Source organism: Aquarana catesbeiana, linkage group LG11 (genome assembly GCF_042186555.1).
Source record: "Aquarana catesbeiana isolate 2022-GZ linkage group LG11, ASM4218655v1, whole genome shotgun sequence".
Taxonomy (NCBI): Eukaryota; Metazoa; Chordata; class Amphibia; order Anura; family Ranidae; genus Aquarana; species Aquarana catesbeiana.
This window is the reverse complement of record NC_133334.1, coordinates 6562794-6580230: the sequence shown is the minus strand read 5'-3', so window position 1 is coordinate 6580230 and position 17437 is coordinate 6562794. Positions and strand designations below refer to the sequence as shown.

General features: G+C 44.5%; 1 protein-coding gene across 1 annotated transcript in view; it reads left to right on the top strand.

Annotated features, from left to right (window-relative positions):
- Positions 1-782: 782 nt before the first annotated feature.
- Positions 783-17437, top strand: part of LMO1 (LIM domain only 1) — a 179441-nt gene continuing 162786 nt past the window's right edge. Inside the window, exon 1 of the mRNA XM_073603974.1 lies at positions 783-1534. Coding sequence (XP_073460075.1) covers positions 1513-1534 — 22 coding nt within the window. The 5' untranslated portion in view covers positions 783-1512. The remainder of the gene's footprint in view (positions 1535-17437) is intronic.

The following is a 17437-nucleotide window of genomic DNA, read 5'->3' as shown; positions in this document are numbered from 1 at the left end:
GGAACTCAGCACAGGGATGGTGGGAACCCCTCATAATGGGCACAGCGGGTGTACAGACCCGGGAACTCAGCACAGGGATGGTGGGAACCCCTCATAATGGGCACAGCGGGTGTACAGACCCGGGAACTCAGCACAGGGATGGTGGGAACTCCTCATAATGGGCACAGCGGGTGTATAGACCCGGGAACTCAGCACAGGGATGGTGGGAACCCCTCATAATGGGCACAGCGTGTGTACAGACCCGGGAACTCAGCACAGGGATGGTGGGAACCCCTCATAATGGGCACAGCGGGTGAACAGACCCAAGAACTCAGCACAGGGATGGTGGGAACCTCTCATAATGGGCACAGCGTGTGTACAGACCCGGGAACTCAGCACAGGGATGGTGGGAACCCCTCATAATGGGCACAGCGGGTGTACAGACCCGGGAACTCGCCAATAGAGTCCATGAGAGACACGATTTGATTTTATTCTGCAACATCCACCCAACACTGAAATGTGCATTTTGGGTGGAATGATCCTTTAAAGCATCAGATCTGAGATTCTCCTTCGCAGAGCCAGAGATTTGTTAGGGACCCGCAATGATCTGCTGGAGGCTGCGGATCGCTCATCTCCTGGATCAGTAGCAGGCAGCGCACACCTGGACCCAATCAGAAATATATATATGGAAGTGTTTTCCCCGCGTGGGTCCCCTCCGATGAGCAGCGGCCGCTCAGACTGGTCGATGAGACGGTGTCATCCCTGTCCCCTCCCTCTCTGCCGCACTCACTCACACACACACGACTGAGCTTTTCTGTTTTGTTAAAATTAATGAGAAAACTTCTGGTGCCCTAGGGGTAATTAGTGTCCTTGGAGTTAAATAAGCTAATACTTAGACACCCCTTGCACAGCCAATTATGTTTGTGTATTGAATAATTGATTCAAAGAGGGGGGGGGAGGGGAGGCTGCTAATCAGATCTCACCGTAATGAATTGATTTAATTAACAAGGGAGATCTTAGGGACTCTGGGAAATGAGTGCAGTTCTTTGGCAGCGGCAGGAAAGCACACAGCACATAAATTGGAGGAGAAAAGCAGCGAAGACGTCTCCTTCCCACACACGGAATATTCTTTCTCTTCTCCTCGGTTTCAGACCCGAGAACCGGCTGGGAGTAATCGCCTTCCGTTCCATCGAGGAAGACCTTATTCCACACGCCAGGAACGCCGGCCGTCTGGAATCTCCCCCCCCCACATCTGTTACCGGATAGCTCCGTCGGTAAAGCATCAGCCTTAGTTTATGCCATTCTTCAAGGTGCCGGAGGAAGGAGGCGAGAGAGTCTTCACGTTCTCCACGCCGGGCGCTTTCTCCACGCCGGGCGCTCCTGAATGTGATCTGGGCTCTCCGGGAGTCACGCCGTCGTGCCGTTGTTGCTGGCTGGCTGCATCGTAGACGTGTCTCATCTGCCTGGAAGGACACGCGGAGCCTTCTGGAGACGGAGGCGTCCGAGAGCGGGCTCCCCGCAGCCTCTGGGAGGATGGTGCTGGATAAAGAGGAAGGTGAGTGGCTGATTTTATTGACTTCCCTCGTTATCCGCGACTCGTCTCTCTCCCCGCACGCCGCTGACATCCAGATTAGCGCTTTGTAGAGGCTTCTGTCGCTTGCTGCTTCGAGAAAGTAAACACAATCGAGTTGCGTCGCCACCGCAGCCGATGACAATTGACGTTCATAACATTTTTTTTTTTTTTTTTTTTGCAGAATTCGATCATCGCAAACCTATTCCCCCCCCCCCATCCAAGAAATTTCTCCCGCTCACCCTCAATCTCTCCGCGAGATCTCCTCTTAATAAATTGGGTGAAGTAGTACATAAATCCCGGGGGCTACGGCGAAACTAATTTTACTTTTCAAATGAGACGCACGTGAAAGGACGTCGCCGCCAGGATTCAAGTTTCGGTCATCCGTAGATTGTGTTAGCGGAGGAGGGGGGTGGGGGAGGAGGGAATATGGTTTCGGAGGAACACTAACGAGGGACAAGTTTGGAGGGTTTGACACATTGTACTCCTGCTTGGGATGTAGCAGGAAGAAACAATGTTGTTCAGGTAATTCTCCAACAACGTTGTCCAGGTAATTCTCCAACAACGTTGTCTAGTCAATTCTGCAACAACGTTGTCCAGGTAAATCTCCAACAACGTTGTCTAGTCAATTCTGCAACAAAGTTGTCTAGTCAATTCTTCAACAACGTTGTCCAGGTAATTCTCCAACAACGTTGTCCAGGTAATTCTCCAACAACGTTGTCCAGGTAATTCTCCAACAACGTTGTCTAGTCAATTCTTCAACAACGTTGTCCAGGTAATTCTCCAACAACGTTGTCCAGGTAATTCTCCAACAACGTTGTCCAGGTAATTCTCCAACAACGTTGTCCAGGTAATTCTGAAACAACGTTGTCCAGGTAATTCTGAAACAATGTTGTCCAGGTAATTCTGCAACAACGTTGTCTAGTCAATTCTGCAACAACGTTGTCCAGGTAATTCCGCAATAATGATGTCCATTTAAAATTCTTTAAATGCTGAAGGCAGGATAAGACAGCTATGCAAAAAAAAAAAAAAAGGAATATTTTTATCTGTGTGGGCTATAGACTGACGGATGTGGCTAGAGAATAAGCAACTTGCAGGCAGCTAAAGGGTTAAAATCTGAGCATGAGCCTTGACTGGTCACCGGGTCTCACTCGCGGCAGCTGGTAAAAACAAATGTGCCTCGCCGCTTAGAGACCGTGCCAGCTGAAATAAAAGAATTGCAGAGTAGGATCAGTGTCGACCGAGGCACTTTACGAAAAAATCTCTCCATCCCCCCCAGCCGTCTCCAAAAGATGCTTCTGCGGCCGGCAATTACTCCCTAATAGCCGGACAGATGTCTGACATTGATCTGCTCTTTAAAAAGGTAGCAATTACCAAAGAGTGCCAACAGCTCCCATTTTTTTTTTTTTTTTTGCTTGTTTGATGTGAGAGGCCCCCGGAGCTCTTCGGGTTGCAGGTGCGACTCCGCGGCTGTCCTCGTGCCACGTCGGCGATAGAGAGAGCACTTGGAAATTAACGTTGTGGGTAATGATGACATGAAACGCGGAGAGCTGACACTTAGCTCGGCTACGAGAAGGGTCGCCGGCTTTCATCTTACGCCGCGCATCTGGAATTGAACGTACTTGTCGTTCGAGGTTTTTTTTTACGCATCTGTGGTTGTTTATTGGTAACACTTTGTACGATGCCATGTGGCACGACAGTGCTATATCAATTATTAATGACTGCAATAAATCATAAGAGCAGATTTCATTGTCAGCGTTCGGTTGATTGGTGTTTGGGCAAAGTTCTACATTAATTTGGGTGGCGAGCCAGTTACTGAACGTTTGTTGCCCAATCATTGACGACTGACAATGCCGTTAAAAACTGGTCCCCATCCTTGACATGTACAGACCATTCTTCCTTTCACTACCAGTCTCAATATACTTCTGGTCCTTATACCATGATATTTTATTGGTTGGTATTTTAATTTTACAACTTTCTAGATTATTAGGACATATGATTGAGTAGTATGAATGATAACTCTCTGTACACTGGGTTCCATGTGGGTCATTTTTTGGGCTATCAGGCACCATTGGTGTAGTAACCCAAACTGGTCCAGTGATCAGGATACATCACAGAATGGGGACCCCAAATACCCAATTCTAGTGTCCTGATGTACATTTGCCATACATACTCCTCAATGGATCACTGCTACTATATGTTCTCTTCAATAGATCACTCTTGCTATACATTCTCCTCAATAGATCACTCTTGCAATACATTCCCCCTCAATAGATCACTCTTGCTATACGTTTTCCTCTATGGATCACGCTTACTATATGTTCTCCTCAATGGATCACACTTGCTATATGTTCTCCTCAATGGATCACTCTTGCTATATGTTCCCCTCAATAGATAACTCTTTATATAGGTTCCCCTCAATGGATCACTCTTGCTATAGGTTCCCCTCAATAGATCACTCTTGCTATAGGTTCCCCTCAATGGATCACTCTTGCTATATGTTCCCCTCAATAGATCACTCTTGCTATATGTTCCCCTCAATGGATCACTCTTCCTATAGTTTCTCCTCAGTGGATCACTCTTGCTATATGTTCTTCTCAATGGATCACTCTTGCTATATGTTCTCCTCAATGGATCACTCTTGCTATACGTTCTGCTCATTGGATCACTCTTGCTATACGTTCTCCTCAATGGGTCACTTGCTATACCTTCTTCTCAATGGGTCACTCTTGCTATACGTTCTCCTCGAAGGATCACTCTTCCTGCAAGAAGAAGTTACTGCCAGGAGCAAAGTTTTCTTATGAGACTCATTTGGTCAGGAATTAAAAAGTTTAAATAAATCTGATTTTACATTCATAAGGTAAAAGAGATTTGGAAAACCACAGATTGGAGTAATTTGGGGGTTATGGGCTCAATCTTCAAAAACCCCTTTTCATCAGTGAAAGGACTTCTTCTTGAATGTTCTGTTTAATGATTTTGATTACTGAAAATTAAAAACTGTTCCCTCGTGTACTAATGAATAGGCGTCATCAGTGACCTCACTGACAGATCAGAGGTTTGGATAAATAAAATTTGCACCCTTTTATTTCCAAGTTTCGAAAAAAGTGTTCCCTTCTGAAGATGAGATTGGACACCTAAATACAGCCTTAAATCAGTGTTACTTTCTATCTGATATGTACATGTATTTTGTACTATTGACCTGTTAATGTCTCTGATTGTATCAATCACTTTTTAAGTGCTCCATAAAAAATGGATGTCGGCAAAATGCGACAAATTTAAACAGCTGGTGGGATGTCGAAACGCTACTGGGAGGGTCAACTTAAAAACTGAAGATGATGGTAATGGAAGGAACTTGGGGAAACTACTGGAAAAAGGTTCTTGAAGTAGGAAAGACCTTTTCCTACTTCAGAGTAGGTGACCTTTTAGAGGACCACCAGGTTTTGGATGAGTTGTCAGGATCAACTTGGTGTGGCCATACACGACACGAGCAATACCTGCTAGCGTCTTCACTAAAACCAGCTTTTCCTTCTATCAGAAGACCTTAGTAACTCTTCCCTGTTCTTCACTAATGCAAGTGGGCACCTACAATACACCTACAATACAGTATATTGATCAGCTTGAGTAGATAGGTCATGGTGGCTCCTGGAAGTGGTCACATCGCCCTATGATGGCGATGACCAAGGTTTGTTAAGAGTCATAGGAATGTTTAAACAACCGGCCACAATGATTAGATATTTGATTATTTAAATTATATCGGTTGTGCCGAATGTGGCCTCCCTGGTTGGACCACAAGGGTTTCCTCTCTCTCCCTCTTCCTTCGTTCTTCTCCAAGGCAAGCCCTCTCACCATTTCTTGTCTCTAACTCTCCTATAGCCCTTCACATGGAGATGGGTATACCTATTTCTCCCTATCCCAATCCACCTCTATTGCTTTGGCAGTGGCACGGGCTGGTAGTTCTTCTTCATCATCCATCAAGGCACCCTTTATAGCTAGTGAAGAGGATCCTCCTTTATCGGATGGTGTACTGCACTTGACATGGCTATTTTGCCATTTTATGTCTGATTGTAGCTGATGTCCCTTGCTAGGATACTTTTCGTCTTTTTTGCTTGTTTCTATATACTGTACTACTGCCTTCTGTTACAGTGTGTTGTTTTTTTTTGTAACATTTTGGAAAAAAATTTAATATTTTGTGAAGCAAATATTTGGTAGTGTATCCAGTTCCAAACGTTCCAAAGGACTGCGTAGATTTTAGATCCTCCTGGATATAGTTACATAGTTAATCCGGTTGAAAAAAAGACACAAGTCTTCTTTCTCACACATTTTTTGGAATTGTGAAAAGGTTACTCAGATATGGAAGCAACTAGAGAAAAAGACACAAGTCCATCCAGTTTAACCAACACAGAAAAAAAAAAAACACAAATAGAAAACCTCCATATACACAAAATCCTATACCCACAGTTGATCCAGAGGAAGGGGAAAAAAGCCAATAAAGCATGATCCAATTAGCTCCAGCAGAGGGAAAAAAATCCTTCCTGATCCCCCCCAACAGGCAATCAGATATTCCCTGGATCAACTTTACCTATAAAATATTGGTATCCAGTTATATATGTGCTGCATGTATATGGGGGGGGGGGCTTCCGCAATAATGAAGATCTTTCTGGAAAAAGCGCATGTGCAGAAAGAAAAACACAGATTGCCAACCCCACTGAGGACGTTTAGCAGCAAAGATAAAACCGCCTTAAAAAAAAAAAAAAAGCCAGACGAACAATTAATAGCTTACCAATACAAGTCCATGCCAATAGCACAACAAAAGTCAATATCTGCCATTGGTAACATTGGTATCTTTCCAACACCTCTTATGTGTAGGGTACATTGGTGGGTCATGTTCCCGACTTAACGTCTCGTCACTGTTGGTGGTATAACATTCATAGCGTTGTTGTTGACACTGATTATTGATCAACCAACGATCTGCCATTGACTGATGAATTTCCAATATGTCCAGGTGACTTTAGGACATAATTCGAGGTCCAGCTTCATCGTAATGTTCTGTTTGTGTTAATAACCACTTGCCAACCACGATACATACAGTTGGTTTAATGGGGTTATGGATGAATCTATCCATTTTATTTTTTCCAGCCGATTCTATTTCTCATGAAAGTGGTTCAAGCACCTATTTAGCCACTGGATCCCCCACCCCCCCCCGTTATTTGCCGGTGGTTTTTCGGGCCTACCGTTTTTATTGGCGTGCCTGACAATTTATCCGACGGGTCTCGTGGCTGACCAGATCGTCTCTGATCACCTCTTTGGTCTTGGTGGACCAGAGCGACATCATAAAGACACTTCTGGCCTGGGGCGGAGGTAAACAATTTTTTTGCAGAAGGGGACAAATCCCCCCCATTCGCCAGTGTTTCTCAGGGGGCTTACCATTTTTACCGGCATGCCTGAGAAACGGTCCGACGGTTTATGCGGCTGACCATAGAAGTGAACAGAGACCAGATTGTCTCTGATCACCTCTATGGTCTTGGAGGACCAAAGCGACATCATGATATCACTTCCGGTCTAGGGCGGAATTAAATTTTTTTTTTTTTAAAGCAAAAGATTAAATTTTTTTTTGATCTTTTGTTTTTAAAGGTAGAAGCAGAGATTTGGGGTCTTATAGACCTCTCCATAAAGAGGACCTGTCATTCCTTATTTCTATTACAGAGGATGTTTACATTCCTTGTAACAGGAATAAAAGTGATTAAAAAAAAAAACCTAAAGGGACAGTGTAAAAAAAAAAAAGAAAAAAATCTGAAATTTTTTTTTTAAGTGCCCCCATTCCTCTGCACAGAAGCGATCAGATACGTAGGTCGCGCACACATATGTAAAGGGTGATTGCACCACACATGTGAGGTATCGCCACGATCGTTAGAGCACATTCTAGCAGTAGACCTCTTCTGTAACTCTAAACTGGCAACCTGTAAAAATGTTGGAGATTTTTAAGTATGGTAGTTTTTTTGCCATTCCACGAGCGTGCGCAATTTTAAAGCGTGACATTTTGGGTATCTATTTACTTGGCGTAACGTCATCTTTTTTGGTTTACCCAAAAATTGGGTTATATATATATATTTATTTTCATCAAAATTCATTAAAGCGTATTTTTTTTATTATTGTGTTTGAATGACTGCTGCGTAAATATTGTGTCACATAAAAAAATTGCGACGCTAGCCAAATTTTATTCTCCAGGGTCTCTGCTAAAGAAATATATAATGTTTGGGGGTTCTAAGTCATTTTCTAGCAAAAAATACTCATTTAAACCTCTAAGCAAAAAGTGCCAGAAAAGGCCTGGTCGGAAAGTGGTGTTGTTGACCCTGGTTATTGATCAATGAATGATCTGCTATTGACCAATCTATTTCCAATGTCTCCAGGTGACTTTAAGACCTAATTCAAGGTCTGGCTTCATTGTAACGTTCTGTTTGTGTTCTAATCACCTGAAGACACATTTTTTTTGATGTTTAGACTCTTTCTAATGAGCAGAGGCTGAGTGTCCCCCCCACCCCCCACCCCCGGCTTGCTGATCTTATAACACAGATTATTGCTAAAGAGAAATGTAAAAAGATTTTTGGGTTTATTAGCCAATTATTATTCTCACGGGAAGGGGAAGAATCTTGAGTCAGATTTGAGTGTTTTTAAAGCTTCAAGGATTGCATTGTGATTGGCTCTTGTGTCTCCATACTGTCCTTTCCACAAGACCCTCCGGCTGATAATTTTTCTTTATTTTTTTCGTGGGGGGGGGGGGATAATTTGGAAAGGGTTTACTGGATTTCTTCATGGATGTATTATTTTCTACCATGAACATGGTTGGTCATTGATGTCTACGGAATTACTTTTTTTTTTTTTTATTGCAAAGACCTTTCGGTGGTTGAGTCTTCCACTTGCTATCTCATGTCTGTGGTTAGCTTAGCAATGTATCCATCAGGGTATTGCTAGTTAAGTCATCTAGCCAGGGCCAGGACAAGGGGTGGGCAGGAGGGGCGGCTGCCCTGGGCACAGTGGTTTACTGTAGAGATGGGGGTGCCTTCCTTCTGTTACAAAGCTGAAAGGAGTGACGGCGGCAGTGATTTTAACAAACAAGTGACTGCTGGGTGGTGGGAAGGGGAGGCACAGTTTGGCATCTTTGCCCTGGGTACTAGATGACAGTGGTGGCTGGTGGTTTTTTGTTTGGGGTGGCGGCAAACAGCCCCCCCTCCCCAGCGTGCTCTGCCAGTCCACCGGCACTTACCCCATTTAGGTGGTGGGCACATAGGGCAGTGGCGGGGATTGCGGGCACATCGGGAATCCGGGCATCGGCGAACATCAGGCTGCGGTGGGCATGGGGCAGCGGCCCCTGTGTCTTCTCCTCCTCACTTCCGCCATGCATCTCCTCCCCTCCTCCTAGGCGTCCAATAGGATCGCCTGTCCTTTCAGCCAATCGGGTGACAGGTATCCGACCCACTTACCTATTGGCTGGGGGGAAGATCAGTGTTGCAACAGCGAATATTCATGCAGTGTTAAAACACACCTGGGTGGTGGGCTCCAGATGCAATGCTCTGTGGCGCCCCAAGCCCACCCTATTTTGAAGCCTATTGGAGCCTCTGGCTTTAATCAGGTGCTTTGAAAACCAGCCCCCCCACCCATCCCCGCCAAAGAAATTCATGCACCCGGTATCCTAAAAGTGGCCGGGTGCATGGATAGGGAGGGGGGCGGTGCCCGTGTGCCCACAATGGACGGGCCGCCCCCTTCTGGGATGACCTTGTCCCAGCACTGCATCTAGCTATCAGTTTAGTTTTTCTACAACCCCCTAGGATTGACTTGATGCACATAGAGGACTGATGCGTAGCCATGGACTTTTTGAGGGACGTATAGAGAAAACCAGAGATTGTGATGCTGCTGGACCTGGATGATTCTGATACAGTTTCGAACTTGTACCTTCATTCACTTATGATGGACGATTAAAAGACCTGCTATTCCTGACCATATCCATAATCCCCTCATAGTTTTCCCTTTCTGTTTGTGAACAAACATTTACCTGTATGCTGCCAATTTTTTTTTTATTTTTTTTAGGACATTGTATTTGAGACATGCGTTTGCTACACATACTACGTTTTGAATAATGCACAATTTTGAAAACGGCGGCCCCCTACCTGTTTGGTGCCCATGCTGCACCCGAGGGAATGAAGATACCTCACTCAATTTGTTTATTCCAGTCAATATTGTACTCTGTAACTCCAAATAGCAACTGGGTTCCGTCATATCCATTATTTTCACACGTACACCTGAGGAAGATAATACGAAACGCGTTGAGTTGACATTTTTTCTTTTTGGAATCATTTCATCTATGTGAACCTAAAGGCAGACATGTTTTTAATGACTTTCATAGAGTCTTCTTCATGATTTTAATGTTAAACAATAAAAATGTCAACTTTTATATCTGTGTCTTTGCTTTTCTTTATATCAGTGATCTCCAAACTACGGCCCTCCAGCTGTTGTGGAACTACACGTCCCATGAGGCATTGTAAAACTCTGACAAACACAGACATGACTGGGCATGATGGGAATTGTAGTTCCTGAACAACTGGAGGGCCATAGTTTGGAGACCCCTGTCCTATATGTCCCTTATAAAGTCCATGGCTACAGATCCGTTCCCTATGGCTACAAATCCGTTCCCTATGTGTATTCTGCCTTATAAGGATGAGGGCACATAGTGTCGTTTTCAGCCTGTGTGCTTAATAGGACTTCAAGACCACAATACGTGTATATATATATATATATATATATATATATATATATATATATATACATTACGTCTTTAAAGTGGTTTACAGGGGTTATGGATGAAGATATCAGCATAATCCCAGATTTTTTTTTCTTTCAGCCGGCGGCTGCTCTTTCTCATGAAAGTGTTCCAAGTGGCCCATGAGCCACTGGAACGTTTTCAGAAGCTGCGGGATTGGACATGTAACCCCCCCTCTGCTGCTTGCCGGTCTTTCTCGGGCTTACCGTTTCCACCAGCTTGGCCGAGAAATGACCTGACGGTGCGTCCAGCTGGTCTCAGAGGCCATCAAAGAGTAGATTGTCTTAAATCGCCTCTATGGCCTTGGAGGATCGGAGTGACGTCATGACATCACTTCTAGTCCATGGTGGAAGTAAACAAATTTTTTTTTAACTACTTCAGCCCCAAAAGGTTTTACCCCCCTTAATGACCAGGCCATTTTTTGGGATACGGCACTGCACTAATACTGACAATTGCGCGGTTGTGTGACGCTGTACACAATTAAAATGGATGTCCTTTTTTTCCCACAAATAGAGCCTTCGTTTGGTGGTATTTGATCACCTCTGCGGTTTTTATTTTTTGCACTATGAACAAAAAAAGAGCGACAATTTCGAAGGGAAAAAAAATAATATTTTTTTACTTTCTGCTATAAAACATCCAATAAAAATAAGTAAAAAAAAAATCAAATTTTTTTTTTTCATCAATTTAGACCAATATATATTCTGCTACATGTTTTTGGTAAAAAAAAAAAAAAAAATCTCAATAAGCGTATATTGATTGGTTTGCGCAAAAGTTATCGCGTCTACAAACTACGGGATGTTTTTATGGCATTTTTTAAAATGTATTTACTTTTTACTAGTAATGGCAGCGATCATTGACTTATAAACCCCAGATCTCTCCATAGAGGACCTTTCATCAAGGAATGTTTACTTTCCTTGTTATATGAATAAAAGTGATAAAAAAAAGAAAATTCAAAGGGACAGTGTAAAAAAAATAAATAAATAAAAAAGTAAAATAAATAAGAAAAAGAAGAGAAAATTTTTAAAGTGCCCCAATCCCTCAGTGCTCGTGCGCAGAAGCGTACGCATACGCAAGTCGTGCACGCATATGTAAAGGTGTTCGCACCACACATGTAAGATATCACCGTGAACGTCAGAGTGAGAGCGATAATTCTAGCACTAGACCCCCTCTGTAACTCTAAACTGGTAACCAGTAACGGCATTTAAAGCGTCGCCTATGGAGATTTTTCAAGCGGACCGTCAGTCGTTTTTTCAACTTTCCATCTATTAAATCTTGTTGTTGTTTTAAATTTGGATAGTAAAACTTTTTTTCCTGCCAGTAAATCCCTTATACAGCCCACTTCCTGTTTCCTGTCTGGTCATTAGCCTAGGCTTATGACATCATGCACAGCTCTCTCTCTCACTCTCGTGAGAGTTTACCAGGAAGGGAGGAGGGATGAGTCATAGGAGGGCCAATGAGAGCTGCAGAGCTGGAGCTGTGCCTCTGTTTTAATCCAGGAAGTGAACAGGCAGCAGCTTCAGCTGCCCACAGTTAAAATGGCTGCAGCCAGACTCAGTGGAGGGAGATCTCTGCAGCATATTTGGCAAGTACAGAATCACAGTATGTATAAAATAATATGCAAAGTGGTCGGAGGGAAGCTTCAGAATGGCAAAGATGTTTTTTATTACAAATGATGTGAGCACACTGCAGTTCCACCTTAAGTACTGTAGTTTGACGCCATTCCACGAGCGTGCACAATTTGAAAGAGTGACATGTTTGGTATCTATTTAGCCAGCGTAACATCATCTTTTATATTTTACAACAAAATTGGGTTATATAGAGTGTGTTTTTTTTTTTTTTTAATTCATTAAAGTGTATTTTTTTTGAAAAGCCGCTGAGCAAATGGCATAAAAAATTGTAACAATCGCCATTTTATTCTCTAGGGTCATTGCTAAAAAAAAAAAAAAAATGTAGAATGTTTGGGGGTTATAAGTAATTTTCTAGCAAAAAGTACGGATTTAAACTTGAATAACGAAAAGTGCCAGAAAAAGCCTTAAAGTGGTTACCTGAAGCCCCCCGACCAATGAACCAAGGCGGGCCTTCTACCCCCCATGTCCATTTTTTTAAGTTCTACGCAATGCCATGAAAACCAGAGAAGTCACGTTTTTTTTGCGGTCAACAAGCAGAACCCGGCTCTCCCCGGGCTAATCTTGCCGATTTTATCTATCTTTGTGCCGGTCGGCTCTCGCCGGCAATTATCGAGTTCCTACATTCGGCAGAACCCGATCCTACCCGGCTAACCTTCCTCGCCTTGCCGTATTTTGCGCTCTCGCCGGCAATGTTCCGCTCTCGGAGACTCTGTGTCATAATTGAAGATTCTCTTTTAAAGCGCTCTACTTTTCATTTACGCTGTGATGAATTGAGTTTAAAAAAAAGATCGCGGGGCCTCGACTGATCAATACTTTTTATGCTTAAAGATGTCTTTAATCTTGTCAGCATCGGTGACATTTTCAGCATCTTTTTTTTTTTTTTTTGCTGGGGGCTCCGTGGTAGTGAGCGCGTTTCCGCGATGATTGTCAGGAAAGCAGCGGGGAGCCGTCTTCAGCAGGCAAAGGCAAGTCGAGAGCAAAAGACTGAGATGTGACGGGTCACCGTTCCGGCACCTTCCCCGCTCCTCTCAGCTTTACTCCACTTGGAGGACTCAAAGCGGGAGTTGTGTTGATGCTGCAAAGTGCATTTTTTTTTGCACCGGCGGGTTACCGAGTCTTTAAAGTTTTTCTCTTTTTTTTTAAAAAAAGGTTCCTTTGACTAAACGTATATTTATTGTATACGCCGCGGTATAAAAGGGGTCGGGCGCCACCCAGACACAGACTGGAAGTTTGAGAAACAGAGAAGGAACACAAAGAAGTCTCCTAGATAATCAGCCGGGTTATTGTCCATCAAGACAAAAGCCAGGAAATGACTCTCGGCCTTCCAGTTGTAAAAGTTTTGCAAGCAGAAGACGTTCCCTTGTTGGCTGCGCGAGTCTTTATTAAATTGTGCAGTACAGAGATCTCTAATGGAGGCTTCAGTTTCAGGCTTTGTTTCCTTTTTTATTTTTTTTTTGCTCGATTTACAAAGCTAACACGCAAGGATGAGGATTCTAACTTCTATAAAGTGACAGTTATTTTCAGCTAACACACACGGAACATAGGCAGGCACACAGGATGTGCCAGGTGTGCCTGGGCACACCCTAAACACCCCATGTGGTGCAGATTTCCCCCCCCCCCCTGCTGCCTGGGTCCCTATGTCATTTACTGGCCCCTTTCTTTTGTGAATAAACACAGTGAGAAGCAGCGTCAGTTGGCGGGAACCTCCCATAGAGGCGGAACGGTTGCAGCTTTTTTTTTCGGTCCGTCGGACAGCATGAATAATTTACATCGCTGGACATTTTTTATTTTTTTATTTTTTAATAAAGGACTTTCTCTTGTCTTTTTTACCATTTTTGACACTTTTTTTTTGTGAAATGGTAGGGGTACAATGGTAATGGTAACCCCATTATCAATTCACATAGGGGGGGCTGGGATCTGGGAGTCCCCTTGTTAAAGGAAGCTTCTGGATTCCGATAAGCCCCCCCGCCCGCAGACCCCCACAACCACCGGTCAAGGGTTGTGGGGATGGGGCCCTTGTCCCCGTCAACATGGGGACAAGGTGCTTTGGGGTCAGACCCCAAAGCACCATCCACATGTTGAGGGCATGTGGCCTGGTACAGTTCAGGAGGGGGGGGCGCTCTCTTGTCCCCCCCTCTTTTCCTGTGGCCTGCCAGGTTGCATGCTCGGATAAGGGTCTGGTATGGATTTTGGGGGGAACCCCACGCAATTTTTTTTTTTTTTTTGGCGCAGGGTTCCTCTAAATTTCCATATCAGACCTGAAGGGCCTGGTATGGATTTTAGGGGGACCCCCATGCAATTTTTTTTTAAATTTTGGTTCGGATTTCCCCTTAATATTTATACCAGACCCAAAGGGCCTGGCAATGGACGGGGGGGGGGGGGGATCCCATGCTCTTTTTTTTTCAATGAGCTTTATCTATATTGCTGAGACCCGACAATTTATTACAGCCGCGATCAGTTTTACATGACAATTTTTCCTTTAGAAATGTCATTTTGCTGTGGTATTGTTCTAAACACGGGAAAAATGCGCCACTTTACAGGCATACTATAGACACCCCCCAGGCACGATATTTTATTGTTTCACTTTAGGCATTAAAAAAAATCACTGCTCCCGAAAAAACTGCCGTTTTTAAAACTTTTTTTTGCATTGATCCATGTCCCCTGGGGCAGGACCCGGGTCCCCAAACACTTTTTATGACAATTACTTGCATATAAGCCTTTAAAATTAGCACTTTGGATTATTCATGTTCATGTCCCATAGACTTTAACGGTGTTCCGGTGGCTTTCGAATTTGCCCCGAACACCTCATATCACAGAACATCCGAACAACCAAAGTTCGGCCCGAACTTATGCTCGGGCTGAACCGTTCGCCCATCCCTAATATATATATACATATACACACACACGGAAGTGTGTTTAAGCTTTGGGGTGCACACTCTAATGCAATAGACTGCTCACACCTATGTGCAAGGATGAAGATTCTAACTTCTATAAAGTGACAATTATTTTCAGTTGAGGCGAATGAGATTTAAAGCGGAGTTCCACCCAAAATCGGAGCTTTCGCTCATTTGTGTCCCCCCGGTGCCACATTTGGCACCTTTTGGGGGGGTAGCAGATACCTGTCTTTCACAGGTACCCGTCCCCACTTCCGGGAGACCAGGCCGTGGCGAATTACATCAGCAGCTTGGCTCCCTCCTCCTCCTCCTCCTCCCCCCTCCTCCTTCCCCCGCCGCCGGTCCAGTACTAGAGTGCAGCGGTGCCTGGCGCATGCGCAGTAGGGACCCGGCGTAAAGCCGCAATGCTACACTGCCGGGTTTACCTTACCAGCAAAGGCAGCGGCATTCACCCGACACCTGATGGAAACATCAGCTGCGGTGCCGACATCGCTGGACTCCAGGACAGGTAAGTGTTTGATTATTAAAATGCTGCTGTACCTGCTGGCTTTTAATTTTTTCCATGAGTGGGCGGACCTCCGGTTTAAAGTGGGAGTAAACTGCCACGGTTGATATTTACCTATAGGTACACCTATAAAAGTGCCGCCGCCCCCCCTAATCCATGCGCCCGGCCCCTAATCTACATGCGGGGCGCTGGACGCTTGGATTCCAGTGTTTTTTGTGTTTTTAGAAGCACATGATTAGAGCCCGAGGCTCTAATTCTTAAAAAAAAGGGTGGGCTCGGGGCGCATTGTTTGCCCCCCCAAAAAATATAGCACCAGCCACCACTGGCCTAGAATAAGGCTTGCCTATAGGTACAGTAAAGATCTCCGAAACGTGCACCATTTAGAAAACTGGTGGCGTCACTGGTGCATGTACTGTGTAGGAACGGGGAACGGCATAACCGTGCCATTACTTCAGAGTCCTGTGCCACGAACCGTGGCCCCCCAGTGATGTCATCACTGCTCGTCCAATCAAAGGACTGGAGCCCGCCAACCTGGAAGGAGGACCGGGTGAAGATGGAAGCCCTGTGAGCGGTGACGGGGCGCTGCTGGAGGGCTTCTTTTTAGGGTAAGTTTTGCATATTGTGCTAGTATGCAATGCATACTAGCACATTATAACTTTGCCTTGAAGGCTTTTATTTATTTATTTATTTTTTATTATTTATTTTTTTAAAAGCTGGTGGTTTAGTACCACTCTAATATAGTCACCTGACTAAAAATAAAGATCCTTATCCTTGTATTAAAGTCCTATAAATTGGGCTTAGAATCTGGTGCAGCTGTGCATGGTAGCCAATCAGCTTCTATCTTCAGTTTGTTCAAATAAGCTTTGGCTAAGAAACCTGGAAGCTGATTGGTTTCTATGCAGAGATGCTCCAGATTTTTCACGTTGCAGTTTTAAGAAAATCTCCACCAGAGAGAATGCCAGTTCAGGGCTATTGCCCATTGAATTGCTCTAAAAAGGGTGTTTGCCAATCCCTGGCATGGGGGTAGTACATAAGGTAATGTTGCGAAAAAATGCACATCGGTTAAGTCAGTGTAAGTTGTACCTCCTGCAAGCTCTAATGAGAAGGACCATCTGATTTCGTCCCGTATTGAATTATATGGTAGCTGTACTGTCTGCCCTCATGTTGTAAAGTGCTGTGCAAACTGTTGGCGCTATATCAGTTCTGTATAATATTAATCAGGAGCCAAATTCAATGGTCACCAGTGAAGTCACCCACTGAACATTTCACCATTTGACATTCTTGAGTATGTTCAGGGCTCCTGATAAGGAAGTACAACCGGTCCTGTTGTAGTGGGCCCAGACCTCATCAGCCAAACAGGGGGGCCCAGGGCAACTCTATTGTTTATTTCTCCCTAAATGAATAAATAGATTTTACTAGACCACATCCCCTCTCTTACTTGTTTACCAGGGCTTAAATTACATTTCCCGGGCCCCATCAGGTCAACAGAGGGGCCCAGGAAGTGAGACTATTTTTTATTTTTATTTTTGGGCATAGGGGGTAAAGACAGTGCCACAGTTTTGCTGCACCCCAGGGGGTGGGTGCCCCGTGATTTCCAACAGCAGCCCTGTGAAGCAGAGGCTTGTGACCTGCGTGGTTGATAAAAATCAGAGGTGGGGGGTTTACTTTCCTTTAAATTTTAGGGAGGCCAGACTGTGGCCTTTGGGAGTAGAAATTGTCCTGGTGTCAGTGGGAGTAAACAATGCAGCTTTGGTACTAGGGAGAGGAATAGTGCCCCATCATTGGTGTCAGTGGGAGGAATCATGCCCCATCATCTGTGTCAGTGGGAGGAAAATGCCCCATCACTGGTGTCAGCGGGAGGAATAGTGCCCCATCATTGGCATCAGTGGGAGGAATAGTGCCCATCATTGGTGTCAGTGGGAGGAATAGTGCCCCATCATTGGTGTCAGTGGGAGGAATAGTGCCCCATCATTGGTGTCAGTGGGAGGAATAGTGTCCCATCATTGGTGACAGTGGCAGGAATAGTGCCCCATCATTGGTGTCAGTGGG